The sequence below is a fragment of the Catharus ustulatus genome, chromosome 5 (assembly GCF_009819885.2).
Source record: "Catharus ustulatus isolate bCatUst1 chromosome 5, bCatUst1.pri.v2, whole genome shotgun sequence".
NCBI classification, from domain to species: domain Eukaryota; kingdom Metazoa; phylum Chordata; class Aves; order Passeriformes; family Turdidae; genus Catharus; species Catharus ustulatus.
In genome coordinates this window covers 59,953,881-59,974,358 of record NC_046225.1, presented here as the reverse complement: position 1 = coordinate 59,974,358, position 20,478 = coordinate 59,953,881, and the positions used below count along the sequence as shown (strand labels likewise).

At 41.8% G+C, this 20,478-nt stretch overlaps 1 protein-coding gene across 1 annotated transcript; it reads left to right on the top strand.

The window, feature by feature from the left end:
- Window positions 1-3,773: 3,773 nt before the first annotated feature.
- On the top strand, window positions 3,774-19,654 carry LAP3 (leucine aminopeptidase 3). The gene is made up of 13 exons (XM_033059750.2): window positions 3,774-3,936; window positions 4,379-4,494; window positions 4,824-4,878; window positions 6,614-6,719; window positions 9,033-9,192; window positions 11,813-11,974; window positions 12,978-13,136; window positions 13,869-13,993; window positions 15,368-15,456; window positions 16,566-16,668; window positions 18,194-18,273; window positions 18,921-19,033; window positions 19,139-19,654. Exons 1-13 carry the CDS (start codon window positions 3,814-3,816, stop codon window positions 19,335-19,337), a joined length of 1,590 nt encoding a protein of 529 aa, XP_032915641.1. The 5' UTR covers window positions 3,774-3,813; the 3' UTR covers window positions 19,338-19,654.
- Window positions 19,655-20,478: the final 824 nt, after the last annotated feature.

The window sequence follows — 20,478 nt, the reverse complement described above, 5'->3', positions numbered from 1 at the left end:
CGGGTGGTACTGCCGCCGCCGCCGGGCTCGCTGGCCCCCCTCTCCCGTCAGCACCGCCCCGCTGCCGCGTTCGCTAGCCCCGCCGGCGGGCTCGCCGGCCGCGGCGCGCCGCGTTCCCTAGCCCCGCCGCCGGGCTCGCCGGCCGCGGCGCGCCGCGTTCCCTAGCCCCGCCGCCGGGCTCGCCGGCCGCGGCGCGTTCCCTAGCCCTGCCGCCGGGCTCGCCGGCCGCCCCCTCCCGTCTGCACCACCGCCGCGTTTCCTCGCCCTGGCCGGCACTGCAGGCCCCCGCACTGCCAGGCTCCCCCACGCTGCTGGCCCCGATTCTGCTGGGCTTCCCCCGCTGCCAGGCAGCCCCACCCGTCGGCCTTCCTGCTTCTGCCATGCTCCCCTGCACTGCTAGCCCCAGTTCTCCCGGGCTCCCCCGCCCTGCTGGCTCAGGCTCTACCGCCCCCCCTGCCCCGCCCTGCTGGCTCAGGCTCTGCCGCCCGCCCCCCACACTGCTGGCCCCGCCTCTGCCAGGCTTTCCCACCTCAGCCGGGGCCGGCTGGGCTCCAGCTTGGCTTGGGGCTGCCGCGGGCTCTCACTTCCGTGTTGGCAGCTTTTAGAATTTTGTTAATGTATTAGCCGCCCCGGAATATTGGCCGCACTTCCGGGTTTCCACCAAAATTTTGGTCAAATTGGTGCGGCTTGTATTCGTGAAATTACTGTAAATTATCCAATACCACAAGGCAAAGAAGTGAGAAATGTAAAGTATATGGGATGCTATTAGTCAATGAAGAAAAAATTATTAGCTGCTGGATAAATATTTCACTGCAGCTTCTCAAAGTAAATAGATTAAGGGTAATAGTGCTTTTAGATAACCTGGAAAATATTAATCTGACAGATTAATTTTCTTCATAAGTGTGTTAATTGTTAAGCCTATCTGAAATCAGTAAAAGTGATGATGAAATAGTATTGAAATTAATAGAACAGGCTAAATGGATAGAAAAGTTACTTTCTTAGGAAGTACCATAATTTTGACATGGATTCAACCAGTTCATGGGTCCTGAGGGGTGAATTTTTTTGAGAAAAAATATGGAATATATACCATTAAGAGTGGATACAGTGGCCTCTACCATGTCTGGGTTTGGCTCTACAAGGTTAGCAGGATTATGAGTGAAGCAGAAATTTGTGAGGGTGCCTCTGCACTCGGCCCTACTAACCTGTCTTCTTCAAGACACCATGAGCCACTTTTTTTTTCATGAGCACTAAAATTATTTTAAAATTTATTTTAAAAAATTTAGGAGATAGATGGAAAATTATAATGAGTCTCGAGAACTGTTACAATTTTAGCATAAAGGAGAGTTAATAAAGCAGAAAAGATTCCTATTTTATACCACTATCTTACTGAATTCTTCTAAATTTATTGGTGCTTTCACTCAGACTGTATCCTGGGCCACAGCTCCAGAAAGATGGTGCAATAGCCAGTACATGGATAGGCAGTAAACAAACCCAGGCTACAAAGGTGTCTTAGGTGGTAACAATACAGTACTGCCCTGAAAACTGTCCACAGGGGTATCTGTGGTACCACCACCTTCCCCTCCTAGAAAATTCTGAATGGGTTTGAGACAGAAAAACTTGAAGTGCAGCATAATTACACAAGTAGAAAATGTAATACTTGTAATTTGTAATTGTTCCATGAACATGTATCATTTAAATGTAATTACTGTACAGAAAGAATTATATTGTCTTTTACTAAACATAATTCCCTTCAGGAGGTGAGAAGAAAGCAGATTCTTAAATCCTCCATATTGAGTGATTGCTTTGAAAATGCTTTTCAGTAGTGTTAATATGTATGTATTGCAACACATTTTCTTACTGATAATGAACTGCTTCATGGCCTCCCAAATTTCCACCCCCTCCAAAAAATATTATTGAATAAGAATCATGGGACTATTTAGGTGAGGACAAGATTAAAGATTTGTTGGGAGTGGATTCCTAGGGGGATTAGCATTGTAATTTCTTGATTTGAATCAATTCAGCAATGGAGCATAACTCTGCCGTAAAGGTCCAAGAGAAGATTTCTCTCACAGCAGACCTATGAAGCATCATTTTGGGATACTGCAGCTGCACAAGGTGAACAACCAAGTAACATTATTACCCAGTGACTATGTTGTGACCTGTGAGAAAATTTTCAGAGTGAACAGAAGTATTGCCATGCATGAACTAAACTTAATGAGACAGATGTAAGGCTAAATTAAACTTTCAGCTGCACAGGTTGTCTGAGCTTAAGCACTGCTAAGATACACTGATAGGTCAATGCGTGGAATATTTGCCCTGGGAAATTTTGTCTGGAGAAAAAAAGGTTAAATGCAGTCATACATATTTGAAATGTACAAAGCCCACCCTGGGGTTAACAATGAGTAAGTTTATCGCTTAGACCTTTTCAGCTTTCCCTTGTACCTCATAAACTAATTTCAAAAATGTGCAACTTGATATATGTAGTCTACTTTATTTACATATTTTTATTATGCTTCACATAGTGTATCTGATCATATGCATGCTCAACATGTGGAAGTGAATACTTCTCTGGGGGCACTTCTTACCTTGGAAAGAAGGTAGATTTGAAATACCGGATAAGAATATTTATGAGTAATATCTGCCCAGAATTTAAAAGACATTATGAGTCCAATCCCATAAAATTACATAAACACAACTTCATATATCCCAAAAGTACCCACTTAATTTGTATGTGGAGAATAATATATAGAAGAAACACGAATGTAGAGAAGCTATAGAGCTATGGAGTTCAAAGAACTAAAAAACTGTTCATTGTATCCAAGAGTCTTGCCAAAATAAAAAAGCTAAAAAATAATTACCACTTTGATTCTTTAAATAATATTATGGCTTTATGTTTAAAATTTTATTTTTACGGGGTGAACCAAATTGGATGAAATTTCCCTGTGTCATTGTTTCTGCGTGCTGCTGTCCTTAATAAAACATGTTATTTGTCTGTGTACCACTTAATGGAAAAAACTGAGGTGGGAAGTGCAATCGATTCCTAGAGAACAGGCCCAACTCCTTCTACATCATGTTCTGCTGGTCTAACAGTGTAACTCCAATTTAAAATGTATGGAAAAGCAAACATTGTTATACATATTGTCATAAGGTGTCTTATTCTCACGTATTAAAATGAATTACTTAGAATCTATGCTACACACCTCAGGGGTAGGGAAAGAAACAAAAAATTTCTGGATCACATCAAATTGAAGTCCAGTGCATGTTCAATGCTCTTCAGACTTACAATACAGTAACTGTCACCAAAACTCCAGCCAGTTATTTTCCATGCAGTACTTTCGCTGAGCATAAATCTACTTCTGAAATTACAGCGATGACCTGGTATTCTGTTATGAATTTTCCTGAGAGAATATAACCACAGCAATTTTCATTGGGTTGTTGTTTTTTGTTGTTTTCCCTTTAATTTACCACATTTTTATTTATTTCTTTATTTGCAGCCTGAAATTGTTACTGCTTTCTTGTAGAAAATAACGCGCGTTTGCAATAAAGCTTTATTTTTCCTAAATAATTTCCGTTTTAATCTTCAATATGCAAATTAAGTATGCAGTATGCAGACTAGGGCTGCCTAAAGCTGCGAGAGAAGTAGTACCACCTATCTAGAACATGCTCCCGTTCCGCGGGACCCCCGCTCGGGGAGCGCTCCGGCACCGCCCCCCGCCCCGCCCCCGGCGGCGCCGGCTGATGAGGCGCTGTGCGCGCCGGCCCGCCCGCTCTGCCTCCCCTATTGCCTTCCTTCCTTCCGAGCCGTGCCCTGCCATGCTGCTGCCCTGCGTGCGGAGCGTGGCTGCTCGCCGGCTCGCCCGGGACGTGCCCCGGGCCTGCAGCTGCTCGGCGCAGGGCCCCTCGCCGCGGGGCTACAGCCGCGGCGCGGCCGGGAAGGTGAGGGCGAGGGGGAGCCGGGCCGGGGCTCGCGGGTCCCTCCCTGCGCTCGCACCGCGGCTCTGCTCGGCTGAGCCCCCGTGTGCCCCCGGAGCTCAGTCAGGAGTGGAGCCGCTCTCTGCTCCTCTTGGGTGTATCGCACTGCAGGTGTGCCCAGGCGGGGAGAAGCTCTTTTGTGCTTAAAATTACCGGTTGAAAGAGGTTTTGTTTTTATGTGATCGGCAGAATCGTTGTAAGTTCAGTTATGTTGTATCTGATAACTTTTTCACACTTAAAGTAGCTATACTAGTGGATCCTGGTTTACTCTATGCATCACGTTAGATTAATTTAAAACTGAGATAAATACATAGAGATGTAGCAATAGTTTGAACAGTGTGCTCGCTGCCTTTCTGATGGGTCTCTACATTTCGTGTTGTTTACATTAACGCGTGTCCTTTTCTAGGGTCTTGTTCTGGGAGTCTACTCTAGTGAGAAGGATGATGGTGCTGCCCAGCTGACTAGTGCAGGAGATGCTTTTGATAGACTCGTGTCTGGAAAGCTGAGAGCACTTCTGTCCCTGTAAGTGTGTGATAAGCTTCTGAAATGGACTGAAGTACCTACATATACCAGTAGGACTTATGTTGTTGTTTTGGGTTTTTTTCATTATTACTGTCTGTGTCTCTATCACTGTCAGGGTGGGCTTTGATGGTTTGGTGGGGAACTCCCATGATAAAGCCAATCACTGTGCAAACATGCAAAAATTTCATGGGACATGTCCTCTGCTCTGAAACAGCACAGAGCCAAGCATCCCAGTGCACATGTGGCGTGTGGTCGTGGAGTAAATGTAGTACTGTAAGGCTTATCACAAGTAAGGCCTTCTGTATTGAAAGAATCTTTTTGTGTCCTAGATGTGGGCCACCTTTGAAGAAAGGCAAAACACGCATATTTCACGGTTTGCATCAGGTATGCACTTTGTGGTTTTGTATGCTAGTTGATTGATGTGAAGTTTGTCCTTACATCTAATTTTACTCTGAGTTCACTGCTATGCTTGTATAAATGGCCTGCTCTCCTTCCCTTGTCTGGACTGTTTCAACTCCTGTTCTGCACTGCCCATGTTTGCATAGCCTTGTGCACAGTCCTGTACTCCCCCCACTGTGCTGCAGGTGGGGAGGATGAGAGCAAGTCTGCTCCAAAGGTGCTGTACTTTGAATTGCTTCTTCCTGAATCAGCTAAGGCACGGCAGGTTTGGATCTGACTTCTGTGCCTCCTGTGTCCAGGAGGGGCGAGAGTGTGAGGAGTTACTGAGAGGTGCAAAGACCTTCCAGACCTGACAGTTCTAACATAAGGTAATCCCTTCATGGGCTTTTGTCAGATGTTTTAAGTCAAACCTCTGAAAACAAGATATGGGACTGTTCTCCAAGCAGGACTTTCGTCCGCACAGCCATGATAGATCACAAGGGTATGAGATGAGGATTCATCTGCTCAAAGTCAGGCTTTTGGTGCCATTTGAGAAGCCAGGATAGACCTAATGCGCATGTGTGCAGCTGACCAATATGGAATGATTTGTGCCTTTTTGGAGTCCTAGGCAGGCATGTGATGTGACACTAGGTGTTCCTGTCTCAGTAACTGGATTTTACATTAAAGCTATTTAAATAATTTGAAATAAATCCGTTTGTAATGAGAATTGCCTACCACGTATAAATTCCTGTGCAGACACCCCATGCAGGTGACACTGGACTTGGTAAAAAGGCTCTCAGAAATTTCATGGAAGTTGAGTGTATTGAAGGTCCCATTATCCCAGTTCTGCATACAGGATTGGCTCTGAAGTGAGTAGCAAATCTCTGCAAAAGAAGACAAGAGAATGTTAACTAGTATCACTGATTTTCTGGAAAGTGAATACAAGTTTCAGCATTTTGTGGACTAAAAGACTTTACTACAGTGTAGCAGTTTGAAAGCTGATTGTTAGAGGCTGACAGAGAAAGGAAAGGGAAAGCCTAAGATTAACCATTTTTTTCTTAAGAGATATAGGAACATTATAGATGTTCCTATACATATATAGCTTTGAGTTTTATACAAATTTGACTTCACTCTTAAAAGGCTCCTTTAATCCTCATTACTTCTTTTTTCCTTCCACTTGCTTGCAGCTTGTAAGGCAAGCGTGTAGTCTGCTGTGCTACATTGTTTTCCTCAGTTCTGGAGAGGTGTACTTCTGTGCAGCTTTGGTTTGCTACCTGGCAAATCCTGCCAGCAGAGCTCCTGAGATGAGCTAACACGCTGAGCTTTTGAAGTGATTTTATTGTCTTGAGCATAGTACTACCCTAAAGAGGTTACAATTCTCCATATAAGTTCTGGCTTTTTTACAGCTTGAAAGGTGGATCTGTTTTCCAAAGACTCTTAGGTTTGCCCTTGGGAGTACGAGATTTACTGTGTGTTGAGCATAACGTCTGCTATGTTCAATGCTCATGTTTATTAACTGGACAACAGAATAACTGACTGTATTCCTGTGGCAAATGATTGGGAGCACAGGACAGCAGCACCATGCAGGGACTGTTAATGAAATGTACCTGATACAGAAAAAGTACTGCGTGTATTTTAATGCTGTGCTTGGTTTGACTTGGGAAGTAAAGTCTTTTTAACAACTCTGCTCTGGCTGTAACAATGAGGAAAGTGAATCCATTTATGTGTTGGCTTTATCTAGGACTTTCCAAGTGTGGCAGTAGTTGGCTTGGGTAAGAAGAATGCTGGAATAAATGAACAAGAAAACTGGAATGAAGGCAAAGAAAATATTCGTACAGCTGTTGCAGGTTAACTATTTTAAAAAAATTAAGCATTTTGTCTGTAAAGCAATTGCAGTTCTGCAGCATGTTACATTGTTGAAGTCCAAGTCTAGGTATGCTTTTGTTTTGAAAAGCACAACTTACTTCATCATTTGGTAAATGCATTTAATTGTTACTGATACTTATGTAAATTTTTCCTTAGTGAGCAAGGAGTTATAAAGAATGTAAGTCAAGTCTGAAGACAGGTAACTGCAGTTATTTATATCAAATAACTTTCCTAAACAGTGTGATATTGAAAAGGCACTTGTTAAATTAGTATTTTGGACCCGGGGAGCATCACAAATTCACTTTATGGTCACTCTGTACTTAAATAAGCATATATATTTACTTCTGTCACTTATTTAATTACTGAGATATTTGTCTTATAAACACAAACATCTTGCACAACATCAGTACTATGATTCAGTATTTTATATGTTGAAGACAGAAGAGGGCTTATCTCAATCAAGGATGACTGCTGCATCTAAAGTGTGTAAAATAAGAGTTCTCATTGAAGACCTTTATAGTCTGTGATTGGATGACAGCTGTATGTCCAAAGTGCTAGCCTATGCCTGCCATTAACATTGTTAATCAAAGTCCACTTTGTAGATGACATAAAACATTGTTAAATTACAGTAATTTCACGAATACAAGCCGCACCAATTTGACCAAAATTTTGGTGGAAACCCAGAAGTGCGGCTAATATTCCGGGGCGGCTAATCTATTAACAAAATTCTAAAAGCTGCCAACACGGAAGTGAGAGCCCGCGGCAGCCCCAAGCCAAGCTGGAGCCCGGCCGGCCCCGGCAGAGGTGGGAAAGCCTGGCAGAGGCGGGGCCAGCAGTGTGGGGGGCGGGCGGCAGAGCCTGAGCCAGCAGGGTGGGGCAGGGAGGGCGGCAGAGCCTGAGCCAGCATGGCGGGGGAGCCCGGGAGAACTGGGGCTAGCAGTGCAGGGGAGCATGGCAGAAGCAGGAAGGCCGGCGGGTGGGGCTGCCTGGCAGCGGGGGAAGCCCAGCAGAATCGGGGCCAGCAGCGTGGGGGAGCCCGGCGGTGCGGGGGCCTGCAGTGCCGGCCAGGGCGAGGAAACGCGGCGGCGGTGCAGACGGGAGGGGGCGGCCGGCGAGCCTGGTGGCGGCGGCGGCAGCCCTGCCGGCGGGGCGAGCGAAAGCGGCGCTCGCGAAAGCGCCGCTCGGCGAGCGAAAGCGGCGCTCGCCAAAGCGCCGCTCGGCGAGCGAAAGCGGCGCTCGCCAAAGCGCCGCTCGGCGAGCCGAAGCGCCGCGAGCCAAAGCGCCGCTCGGCGAGCCGAAGCGCCGCGAGCCAAAGCGCCGCTCGGCGAGCCGAAGCGCCGCGAGCCAAAACGCCGCTCGCGAAAGCGGCGCGGGGCGGGGCGGGCGCGGCGCGGGGTGGGCGCGGCGCTCGCGAGGCGCGGCGCAGGGCGAGCGAAAGCGGCAGCGGGGCGAGCGAAAGCGGCAGCGGGGCGGGCGGCGAGCCTGGCGGCGGCAGCCCTGCCAGCCGGGCGAGCGAACGCGGCAGCGGGGCGGTGCTGACGGGAGAGGGGGGCCAGCGAGCCCGGCGGCGGCGGCAGCACCACCCGGCCAGCCCCGCCGAGCCGTGGCGCTGAGCTGGGCCACCCGGCCCCGTCGGCAACCATGAGTGGGCCAAGCCTGCCTGGCCCCGCCCCGAGCCAGTAAAGCCCGCTATGCTGCGATCCTGTTACTAATTGGCCAATTTGTGAAAGCTGCACACGGATTCTCACGACGAATGAAAGTGCGGCTAATATTCGGGGTGTGGCTTATCTATTGACAAAGACAGCAACATTGTCGAGGCACCGGGGGTGCGGCTTATAATCCGTGCGGCTTGTATTCGTGAAACTACTGTACTTGGGAAATAGAATTTCTGGAATATATTGTTTATAAAAGAGTATATCATCAGTTGTAGACGAAGAACAGTCATATTCTTGGTAAAAATTAAATTATGACAAATTTCTAGTACCTGTAGATAGTCATAATTCAGTCCAGAATAATAAAGCTTTGTTTTGCTATAAAATAGGCTTTAAGGAATCAGAGCAACTATGATATTTCCTTTTTTATTCTTGCAAAACATTTTCATAATTATAATTCATCAATTGATATTTTTAGTTTCAAATTGCCAGTATATGGTCATTAGCATTTTTAATTCTTCTGCTGCATGATCTCTTTGACTGCCTTACTTATAAACTCAGATATCTTGAGTTAAATTTATTTTTTTCTTGCAATGTCCCACTGACCACCTCAGACACCTGTTTCTGTGCTGTATTTTTCAGTTGGCTGCAGGCAGATCCAGGACCTGGAGATCCCTTGTGTGGAAGTAGACCCCTGTGGAGATGCACAAGCAGCTGCAGAAGGTGCTGTCCTTGGATTGCATGAATATAATGAGCTGAAGCAAAAAAAGAAGCCTGTTGTTACTCCTCAGCTTCATGGAAGGTGATGACAAAGGAAAGCTTGCCTATTTATTAACCTGTTTGTTTGCTTGTTTATAAAACTACATGCTTGTGCATGAGAAAAACAAAACTGAAAGAATAGAGCTAGCCACAGTACTCTCCTTAACTCCTACTCATTTGAATTTCCTGAAGTATTTTACATCTCAAATATATTTGTAGTGTTTGTTCCATGTGCTTTGATGCCATATTCAGAGGTTAAGGGTAAATAAATGCTGCTTCACAGAAAAGAAGGACCAGGATAAAAATAAAAGTAAAAGCTACCTGAAGAGAAGTTGTGATATAGCAGGATTTCTGTTGGTATTGTGTGCCAGAATTGTGGAGAAGAGGTATTTCAAACTCTGTAAATGGGTAAATACTTTGGAGAATATGGAAAAGCTAACTGGCACCAGACCAATGCACTATATTTTATATTATATTTTCATTCACAGGGTATAAGGCAAGAAGAGAAGCCTGGGTTCTTCTGGTCTCTAAATAGACATCGTTTACTGAGAGCTGAAAGTAGAACCAGAGCTTTTGGTTTTAGAGCAATTATCAGAGTGGACTTGGGATGTTCTGTATCAGATATTCTATCATGCAGCAGGGAGGTATTTCCTGTATGTACTTTTAACAGGAACAAGTTTTCCTTACAAAGAAGTTAGTGAAAATAAGTGGAAGCCTCTTGATTAAGCATGTGTTGATAAGTTACATGTAAAATATAAACATTCTTCCTATTTTGTAGCACGGCAAATAGTTTTGAAATTGATAAATTTGTATTAAATAAACATTTCCTGAAAACGTAGATGGTCCTATGAATGGTTATGTAAGTAATTTTTTAATATAGTATTTAGATTGGAAAAGACTTTTGGAGCTCAATTCAGTCCAGCTCCAACATGGATTAGGGATAACCTGGACATTACATGCAACATAAAAGCTTGGTCACATTTGTCAGGCCTTTGTTTAGTCTGCATTTTAATATGTCTGGAGTTGAAAATTTCACAACCTTACTAGACCATTTGTTCTAGTGCTTAACTACATTCATTTTGGATTTTTTTCTTTGTGTCCTATTTAATTTTTCCTTGTTGAATATTGAGATTGTTGTCTGTTACTGTCTTACTGTGCAGCTCAAAGATGTGTCTGTGTTCGGACACACTCTTGCTTCAGTTCATGTTTTCTCAATTTGTCTGCAAGAATTTCTATGTGAAAACCGAACTAAAGTCAAGAAAAAACACAGAATCATTTAGGCTGGAAAATACCTTGAAGATCAATTACATCCACTGTGGTCCTCTGTGACAAACCCTCTCATCACAGAATTCAGTTGTTGGTCAGGAATTTGCCCCAAATCTAAAATGATGGTTCCCAGTGACCATCTTGTCCTTCATATACCTAGAAACAGCTTTCAAAATTACTTTCTGTGCAAGCTTCTAAGGAATTAGTCTAGGATAACTGGTTTGTAGTTCCCTGTGTCCTCCTTGGCATTTTTAAAGATATGTATTTGTCCTATTCAGTCATCAGGGACCACATTCAGTTGCACCTTTTAAACTGAAAGACCCAGGCTTGCAGTGATTCCAGCCAGTTCCCTCAGAGCCCTCAGATATATGCTGCCTGCTACCAAGGACTTGTGTATGTCCATCATCCTTAAGCTAAGTCCTCTGTCTCTCTTCCTGTCATGAGGAGTGCCCTTCTTCCTCAAACTCTGTTGCTGAGCACAAATAACTGGGGAATCTGGAAGCAGATCTTCATAATTATTGAGGCTGATGCAAAGCCAGCATTGAGAACTTCAGTCTTCTCAGCGTTCAGTAGGTTGCCTGCACCATTTAGCAAATGATCACTGTTATTCCTGCCCTACCTTTTGCTGATGATGTACCTGTTGAAGTCCTCTAGGTACCTTTCCCACTTCTTGCCAGTTTCAGTGTCAGTTAACATTTAGCTTCTTATTTATATCCTTTTATATCCAGGCAATATTTCTATATTCCTCTATTTTTCTGCTCTTTTTAGAGGCAAAATCCACTTCAATGCGTTGCTTTGTGATAACTTACTTTATAAATTATCTCAGTAAAATGAAAGGTTTTATACTGGTTGTTTGGCAAAGTAACCAGAGAGACTTTCCTATTTCCTACACAGACAGCCCTGTGAATGTTTGCTCTGTCATTTGTTAGTGAAGTGCCTTGAGTACACTGGGAAATGAGATCCAAATTCCACTCTTACTGCATAATCATATTTCAGTAAAGGAAAAAACAGAATTGGAAACTTTATATGGTAAATAGAAACTTTCAAGGCTGTTAAAAGTAATGTGATTATGAACTTCTGAAGGGGTATTAAACCTTGTGTTTAAGGATTTAAGCCAATCTTTGATTAGTAAGGATTAGGATAAGACCTAATGAATTGGATAGATAATTTTACATCTGTCTACTCTTGGATTCTCCTAGCTTTCTCTGAAGTATTTGGGCTGACTAGAACCAGAGATGAGTTTCTAGACTAGTGTCCTTGTAGTAAGATAGCTGTGATTTTTTTTTAATTGCTCCTAATGAATGATACTGCATTTTAAGAAAGAAAATAAGTGAATGCTGACAACATCTTACTTTTGCAAATGTCTGTAATCCTGATCATTGTGTGTTGTTGTTTAGTGCTGAAAGTGAAGCCTGGCAGAAAGGTGTTATCTATGCTGAGGGGCAGAACCTTGCTCGGTACCTTATGGAGGCTCCAGCTAATTATATAACTCCAATCAAATTTGCTGAACATATTGAACAGAAGCTCAGAAGTTTCAGTAATGTAAAGGTCCACATAAGGTAAATTCCACGGAAATGATTCCTCTGTGGGGTAGAGGACCATAACAGTAAGATAAGATACCTTCCAGGTTATTCAAATCTGAAGTTAGTCCAATCTCATTTTCCCTTTGCTACTTCAAATGACAAAAGCAGGGGAAGTGTTTGGGGAAAAGGTATGAGGGGTGCCCAGACTGCAGGATGTTCTCAAGGTTTAAGTGAGCTGCTGGTTTGCAGAGGAAGCAAGATACTGTGATGCAGTAAAATCATTAGCTGTCGATTAGTCATGCAGTCAATTACTGCTTAATTAACACGTGCTGTGAAAAGAAGCCTTAGTGAATAGAAGGCTAATATGAAGTACCTTTTGTTTTCTTCCCCAAGTGGGTTTTTTACATACCTTTGCTTCTTTTTGGTGTGGTAATAAAACAGCTTCTACTTATTGCCGTTACTGTTGGGATTTTTTAGTTTTTAAAAATATGAGATGAAGCCATAAAAGCCCTTGCAAGTGAACTTGCACAGCTGATGCTTCTTGCCCCTGAATTTCTATTTTTTGGTGCTTCTTGCCCCTGAATTTCTATTTTTTGCTCTACAGTGGAAATGGTTATGCAAGTGTTGGAGGCTATTTTGTTGACAAGCAAAAGACTGGGGGAAATCTTGCTAGCAGAAAGCTAAATGTAACCTGCTGCAATATTGTTACTTTAGCATCTGCAGCCTCACAGGCAAGTGAAAGATCAGTATTTCTGATGTAGAAACTGTAGACAAGCTGTTGTTTTGTTGGTTTTTTTTAAACAAGACAAAACAAAAATCAAAGAACAACTTTGGAAAAAAAAGAGCAAAGAGGAAGTATTTTTGTGCTTCACCAAAAAAGGTAGTAGTGGTTGGATTTAAACTACAGTTTCCAAAATAACTAAAATGAAATGGTTTGTGTACAAACCTTCAAGAATCATAATCTCTTAAGAAAAACCACTTTGGTCAAAGTGTCCAGTTGGAAAAAAAAAACCCCAAAACTAACACATTTCTATTCCAGACAGGAGTCTTGGATAACAGCACAAGAGATGGGAGCATTCCTGAGTGTTGCAAAGGGTTCAGCTGAGCCTCCCATCTTCCTGGAGATTCACTATTTAGGGAGTGCTAATACAGATGACTCCCCATTGGTATTTGTAGGAAAAGGAGTTACGTTTGACAGGTACGTATGCTTGTATGCTAATATTTTAGTTACTAGAGGGAGAAAATGCTTTCCTGCTGTTTGTATGCAACAGGGAGATGCTTTTTCTTTACTCAGTGTGTCTTCCACTGCCATTCCACTGAACTTGCATTATATAGTAGCTTGTGCTGCCTTTTCTGGCAATGAGACAGCATCAGTTGTCCAAAGTAGGAATTAATATGCTATAATCTTGTAAGGGGAAGAAGAAAATTCAGAGGGAAAGAAAATAAAGAAGGCTATTTATTTACTTGTCCTGAACAAACCTATGGATGAAGAATTTGCATGTTTCAAATTGCAGTATGTCACTGGACATCTAGATGATGCTTAAGGAAATAGAAAATAGTTCATTCTTTGCAGCAGTTCGTTTTAACTGCTTTCCATGTCACATACTACTGAAGAATTTATCAGTCAGTTCCCCATCCATATGTTGACTTTTACCAAGTGTACTATTTTGTTTGTTTTGTGCACTGCTATTATGAAGTCCAATGAGTTCTCCACTGCAGTTTACCTGGATTTTTATAGTTTACTAATTATGATGAAATAATATTTTGTCTTAAACAAAAACCCAGATACCTTGCTTTCAGTACACTTACTAGGGTTGCAGAAGTATTTGGAGCACCAGGTCTAGCATTTACTGACATTTGGTGTTAACACATACTGATGGACAGAACATCATCAGTGTATATGACATCGAACTTGAGCTGTTTGTTCCAGCGGTGGCATTTCACTGAAGCCGTCATCAGGCATGGATGCGATGAGAGCAGATATGGGAGGGGCAGCAACTGTCTGTTCAGCCATTGTGACAGCAGCAGCTCTAAATCTACCTTTGAACATAATTGGTAAGTGTTTTTGTGTGGAGAATCCAAAAGTCTTAGTTCTAAAACGTTTTGTGAGAGTATATTTCTAGTATTAGCAATGGTAAAAGCCATGTACAGCAAAAAAACATCATGGACTCTTGCACACCTACTTCTCTCGTTCTCTTGCTCAACCTCTCTTTCATTTTTACTTGCGTATCAAAAAATTACTATTCTTTACTTGAATAAAATATTGGAACACCAAATAGTGATTTTAAGGTATGCTTTTTAGATCCTAGGTGAGAAATATTTGTCAATAGAGATACTTTCAATGAGTCATGGGATAGTCCCAATTCTTCATTACAAGAAGGAATGTGCATCTCTGTGTAAGCAGTTAGAATGAAAAGGAGTCAGGAGTGCTGAGCTACCTCCATAAGTGTGTGCCACAGCTGAGCAGGAAGAAGGATCAGCTCTAGTTTCCTTAGGTGAATGTCTCAGCAGAAAAATGAAACAAACCAAACTGGTCTGCTGATACAGTTATTTATGTGCAATTTGGTTTTTTCTGAAAAAAAGATCATTTTTTCTGGAGAGGTAAAATTAAATCAGCTGATTCAGATATTGTGGCAAGACCAGCTGGCGATGACATGGAATGTGGTCTAGGATAAGTTTTAGTTTGAGAAGCTCGACTTAGAGTTAACAGTTACTGTAGTCACTTCTATGCTTCAACCAGGAGAGGGCAGCGATGCCCACACACATCTCACAGCGTTCCTCACCCAAGTGAGCGGTGAGGAGGGCTGGCAGTGGAGCCTGTCTGCACATCATGCCACCGAAAAGTGGTGCTTCGCTTGTGGACCTTGTGCCAGCTGCAGGTTTTCCCCAGGAGTGGTGTACCTTTCATTCCATGATCCCAGTCATAGCTGCAGTTTTGACTCTGTGCCTGTTTTTTGCTCATTTCTAGTTGTTCTTGCTATGGCTGGAGTTATGTGACAAGTCCTTGGACCACTCTAGACATTATACAGTGAGCAGAGCTTGAATGACTCAGAGTGCTTATTTGAGAAGTTTTTAATTTCAGAAAAAAAAAGAAGTTCCTTTACGTGTGAATAATTATATATGGGAGACATAAAATAATATTTATTGCTCCTCTGAGATCACTTGTCTGGGAAAAATGTAGAAGAAAACCCTAGTGGTAAAGTAGTGTAGATGAGAGAGCCTGGTGGTGTGTCATGCAGAGGAGTTTCCCTGATTAAAAACTGGACTGTGTGTCTTTCATTAACTGGGAAAATTTGGATTTTGAGCTTAATTTCAAGATAACACTTGTAGTGTTTTCCTAAGGAGGTGTTTGGAGTTTATATAAGTGGGTTTTTTCTACATCTTTTCTGAGAAGAAAACTAGTAATTCACTTTTCTTTTTGTCTCTGAGGTTTGGCACCCCTCTGTGAAAATATGCCAAGTGGTAAGGCAAACAAGCCTGGGGATGTAGTTAGAGCCAAGAATGGAAAAACAATACAGGTATGCATGTGAAACTGGGACTTTGAGTACTTTTAGTGAACTGGCTTAATCAACTAAGTTGAATGGAGTCAGAGTACATTTGAAAAATCCCTTAAAGATAAGCAGTGCAAATGTACTGTTTTTAAAATTGTAAGAAGCGTGTTACTAACTGAAAATTGCTCTCATAGGATTTTTTTCCAAATATAGATTGAAGAGATGGGACATGTTTTATAAATTGCTAGGAAAAGCTGCAAAGTAAGGTCATTTATTGAGCACGCTGGAAAAGCTTGTTTGGCACAAGACGTTGTTACAATGCTTATAAATACAGGCTCCAAGTCCAAATAAATAACGTTAATTGCTTCCAGCAGACCCTTCAGGACAATTCCTTGCTATCTGGGGTAAGACATCAGAGTAAGACATCAGTTTCCTGATGATGTAACCAAGGTCTTTACACTGCCAAAATACTCAGTACAATCAGAACTCTGAGTCACAGAGGCTGTTGGTTCAAGGGAGCTTGCCAAATCAGTACCCATATTTATAACAAATGGTTCCATACTCATCTAATAGATTAAATTGTAAAAAAAAAAAAGTCTTTGTGCTGTAGATCACTGATTTAATGCATAAGTAGATGGCTTTCTTTTTGTCTGAATTTCTGTGATTCTGCCACTTCTGACTTGCTGAACCTTCCATTTCTTTGACATTAATCTCTGAAAACTGAGTTTAGTCACCCTCTGATTTGAGGGAGAAAGACTGGGCATGTATTCCTCCACCAAGAAGAAATCTGCAAGAAAGTGCTGGTAACTCCAAGCACATGATGCAGCCTGTGTGCTCCCCTGAGACAGCTCTTCAGACTCTTCTGAAGAGCCAGCAGTGCAGAGACCCAGCATGCAGAGGAGGTTGTAGTGCTGGAAGATGACTTAGCTGCATATAGCTTTTACTTTATACGTATAACTGTATATCAATACTATATTTTTCTTTATTTTTTTCAATGTACTTAGAGTAAATTTTCATTACCTGAAGTTTCTGTGGTCTCTATCTAACAGCTATATAAGATAATATGTGAGAAATATATCAGTGAAAGAGGTGTTTACAGTACTTTATCTAGTTTTTTACTGATTTTGCCTTTGAAGGTAGATAACACAGATGCAGAAGGAAGACTGCTGTTAGCTGATGCTCTCTGTTATGCCCACAATTTTAATGCAAGGGCTATTGTGAATGCTGCAACATTAACAGGTAAGCAGTGTCCCTTCCCTGCTCATTTTGAAGTCACTTTTGTGTTACTCCTTAGTTGTGCTGTGGATTAGTTGGGCTATGTGTGAACTTTAATTCAAAGGCAACTGAGATGATTTTACATGTTTCAGGACAGAAGCAAGCACAGCTTGTGTGTCTGGAGTGGGGAGAGGACATGCAGGGTACATGCTCAGCGGTGAAGTTGGGTTGGCTCAGCCTAGCTGCAACCAAGAGCAGGAAAACCTACAGAGAGTTCAGTGTTTCTGCATAGTGTTTTCCTGTGCTTCTTCCATCTCTGAGCTGAACCCTTGCAGCTCCCAGGCCTGTGTGATGCAGAGGCAGTGACATGTTATGGCTTGCTGAGTGCCTGAGCTCTGACCTAGCCCGTGCCAGTTCTCCTACTCTGAGAGCTAGCTCAGGCTTCATGATGACAGGAAAGTTGTCATCATTCCCCAAGAACTCATTTGACTGAAGTACCTCCTATTTTTGTGCAGTTTGCATACTTTTAGGCATTATGAAATGTGTTTTAGTTGTTTCATCTCTACAGTTGTATAATAATGAAGTTGTAAATTTAAATTTAAAACCAGAAATCGTCTGTGCAGCTCATGAACTCACTAACAAGCTGTCATGGCTGATGTGACTGTAGCTGAAATAAAAGCAGACACGGAAGAGTAATTCAGACAGGACTCAACTGTGTTGCTTAAGGAATATGCTAAGCAAAATAATTGTGTTTATGTAGATTCTCTGCTAATGCTTTAAATTATGTTCCATCAGTTTTACCAGTTCAAATGCTGTGGAAAATTTTGATTGATGGAAGGGAAACTGATTTTAAGATTATTGGCTTGTATAAAAGTATTCTTGTCTGGGATCCTTGGGCACCAAGCAGGAAGAAGGAGGCCTCCCATAGAAATTTCTTTGACATATTTTGCTAAACTACTTTTTTTTTTCATCTCACTAAAGATTAAATGTTGTTATTAGAGAAGTGGTTCTGGAGCATCAAATAGATAAATATCTAATCCCATGGTTTAATATTTTGATAAGGATTATTTTAATAAATTAAATATTTAATAAAGTAAATTTACACACGATATGCAAAAGTCTAAGTGAAATTCACAAAAGAAAAAGTATCAGCTCAAAAATTAGAGAGGTCTGTAAACTGGAGAAAGTCCATTCACTGGTATTTTCTACATGAAAATAATAATATCTAGTTTTTTTAAAGGATACTGTTATTGTTTAGTACATTATCTTAGAACTATTTCTAAGAAACATCGATCTGAAATCAGAAAATTTAGTTTCACAGAAGGCAAAATATAATTTTTATGATTTCTTGTGTTTTTTAGAATATATATGTTTTTTAAATGTTCAAACTTTCAAAAATGTTAGCATCTTCAGGTTTTGCAGTCTGATAAATTCCTATAACTGATAATGGGAATTAAAAATGGCAAGTTCTGTGAGGAATCAGGATGCAGAAAATAGCTCAGGTCCACCTTTGCCTTTGTCATATAACCTTGAAGGTGTATTTCTTTAGGTGCCATGGATGTTGCACTGGGATCTGCTGCAACTGGAGTGTTCACAAATTCATCTTGGCTTTGGACTCACCTCTATGAGGTAGGCTACCTGCATTATTGTTAAATCATAATAGTAATAATTCAGTGATACCTTATTGAAAAGTTAGTACATTAATGAAAGTCTTTATGCAAATCTGAAAGATGTTACTACATTCTGAAATTTTAGAGGAATGATGTCAGTACTATATTTACTTGAAAATTATGTTGACTATTAATTACTAGCTCTTCAGTGAGATGTAATATCATACACTAAACATCTCAAGGATTTGCATATTCTGATAACTCACTGTATATGCATAAACTCTGGACTACTGGCAGTAATTAGTTCATGTTAAAAAGATAATTGATCTTGCTTAACAACACAGAAATTCAGAGAGGCCTTGTGAGTGGCTGAAGTGCAATGGATCAAGGAAGCCTCTGAGGGGAAGGATTCCTGTCATCAGGGAAAAGGAAAAACAGATTAAAAAATGTGGTCTTTTGATGTTGCCTTTTGGCTAACACTAAAGTACCTAAGAAGCAGGATTACCTGTTTTGTTTTTCAAACTATATTTTTCCAAAAACCTAATATCTTGGGCTGAAGATTTTTAGACTGATAAAATCTAAACAAAAACAAGCATGCATGAAAACAGGGCTTACAAGTGCAGTTAAAAAAAAAAATTGCCCAAAATATCATTGTTTCTTTTTCAGGCCAGCATTTTGACAGGGGACAGAGTTTGGAGGATGCCTCTTTTTGAGCATTACACAAAACAAGTCACAGACTGTCCTCTTGCAGATGTGAGTAACATTGGAAAGTACAGCAGGTAAGATGAACCATCACCTTCCATGTGCCCCTTTCTTTCATATTTGTTTAATATGTGTGCTGTTGGAATTGCTTTGGAAACAATACATCTTTCTGTTTCCCACAGAGCTGGAGGAGCATGCACAGCTGCTGCATTCCTGAAGGAATTTGTGACTGCCTCTCACTGGGCTCATTTGGATATAGCTGGGGTGATGTCCAATAAAGATGAGGTGCCATATCTTCGGAAGGGGATGGCAGGGCGGCCCACGAGAACACTCGTTGAGTTTGCAGCTCGATTAAGTCAAGACAGTCACAATGCCAAATAAAAATACTTGTTCTAAAATCATCCACTCTGCCTTAAGGAAAAAAATCTTGAAAAGTATCATTCATAAATGAATGCCCCAAGCATATTTTCACTGTGGCAATTATCTAAAACTGCATTTTATAAATTATTACTTGGGTAAAAATATCTCAACTTTGAGATTTGTCATCCCATCCCATATTATGTGGCTTAAAATAAAAATTATTCTGTTTGAAATGTTGAAATATTGAATACTAAAACATCATAATGGAAATTATCAAGGCACCTATTTTATATGTAAAGTAGGCACAATTATTGTGAACAATAAATATCTTAGTTGGATGTGAGTTTTGATTGAGAGGGGATAAGCAATCAATAATAGATGTACCTCAGTTTTGGGTGAGCTGTAGGTGGTATCAGTGGTATCTCTGCAAAGTTGTTCATAAAAACACCAACCTGGCATTTTTTCCTTAGAAAAACTAAACATCTTTTGGTATGTACTGAGGCAGAAATGATGCTGTGTGATTAGCATTAGCATGGCTTCAGCACAGCATTACGTATTCAGTTATAAACATGTAAAGAAGGGTGTATATTGTAACTTTTTTACAGAAAGTGAGTGAGTGCAAGTTAGTGATTGTGTGTTTTTTAGGGGGACCTGCCCTCATCTCACAAGGTTTTTGTCGTACTCATAATTTCCCCTTTTCCTGGTGTGAGGTGGCCACACTCCAAGCAGGGACTTTCTTCCCAGAATCAGTTCAAACATCAAACAGACCTGACACTTAAAATCTGGGGTGATGTTTTCTTGACAGCTTGGGGGATCCAAGGTTTAGGGTGGGGTTTTGGGGTTTTTTGGTAAATGCTGTTGTGCAACAAGTGATGCTGAAGCAGTGCTTATCTAGGCTCGCACCTGTGAGACAGGGGCAGGGCCAAGGCTGGTGGAGGAGGGTCCCTCTGGGAAGGAAGGATGGCTTTGCTGTCTGTGCTTGCCTTGTTCTAGCAGGGCTGGGTGGAGTGGAAATTGTGTGGCCAGCAGCTTAAGGGTGGTGATATCCTTCCCACCTCCTCTGCCCTAGTGAGGCCACTTCTGAAGTGCTCTGTCCCTCCACTTCTGAAGGCTCGGCACTGCAAGAAGGACGTGGAGTTACTGGAGAGGGTGCAGCAGAGGG

Bases quoted from the DNA above. Each gene is read 5' to 3' on its own strand.
- LAP3 (XM_033059750.2), top strand. From the start codon at position 3,814: ATGCTGCTGCCCTGCGTGCGGAGCGTGGCTGCTCGCCGGCTCGCCCGG. The intron at 18,274-18,920 runs GTAGGCTACCTG...TTTCTTTTTCAG, and splicing joins TTTGGACTCACCTCTATGAG to GCCAGCATTTTGACAGGGGA. The intron at 19,034-19,138 runs GTAAGATGAACC...TGTTTCCCACAG, and splicing joins AACATTGGAAAGTACAGCAG to AGCTGGAGGAGCATGCACAG.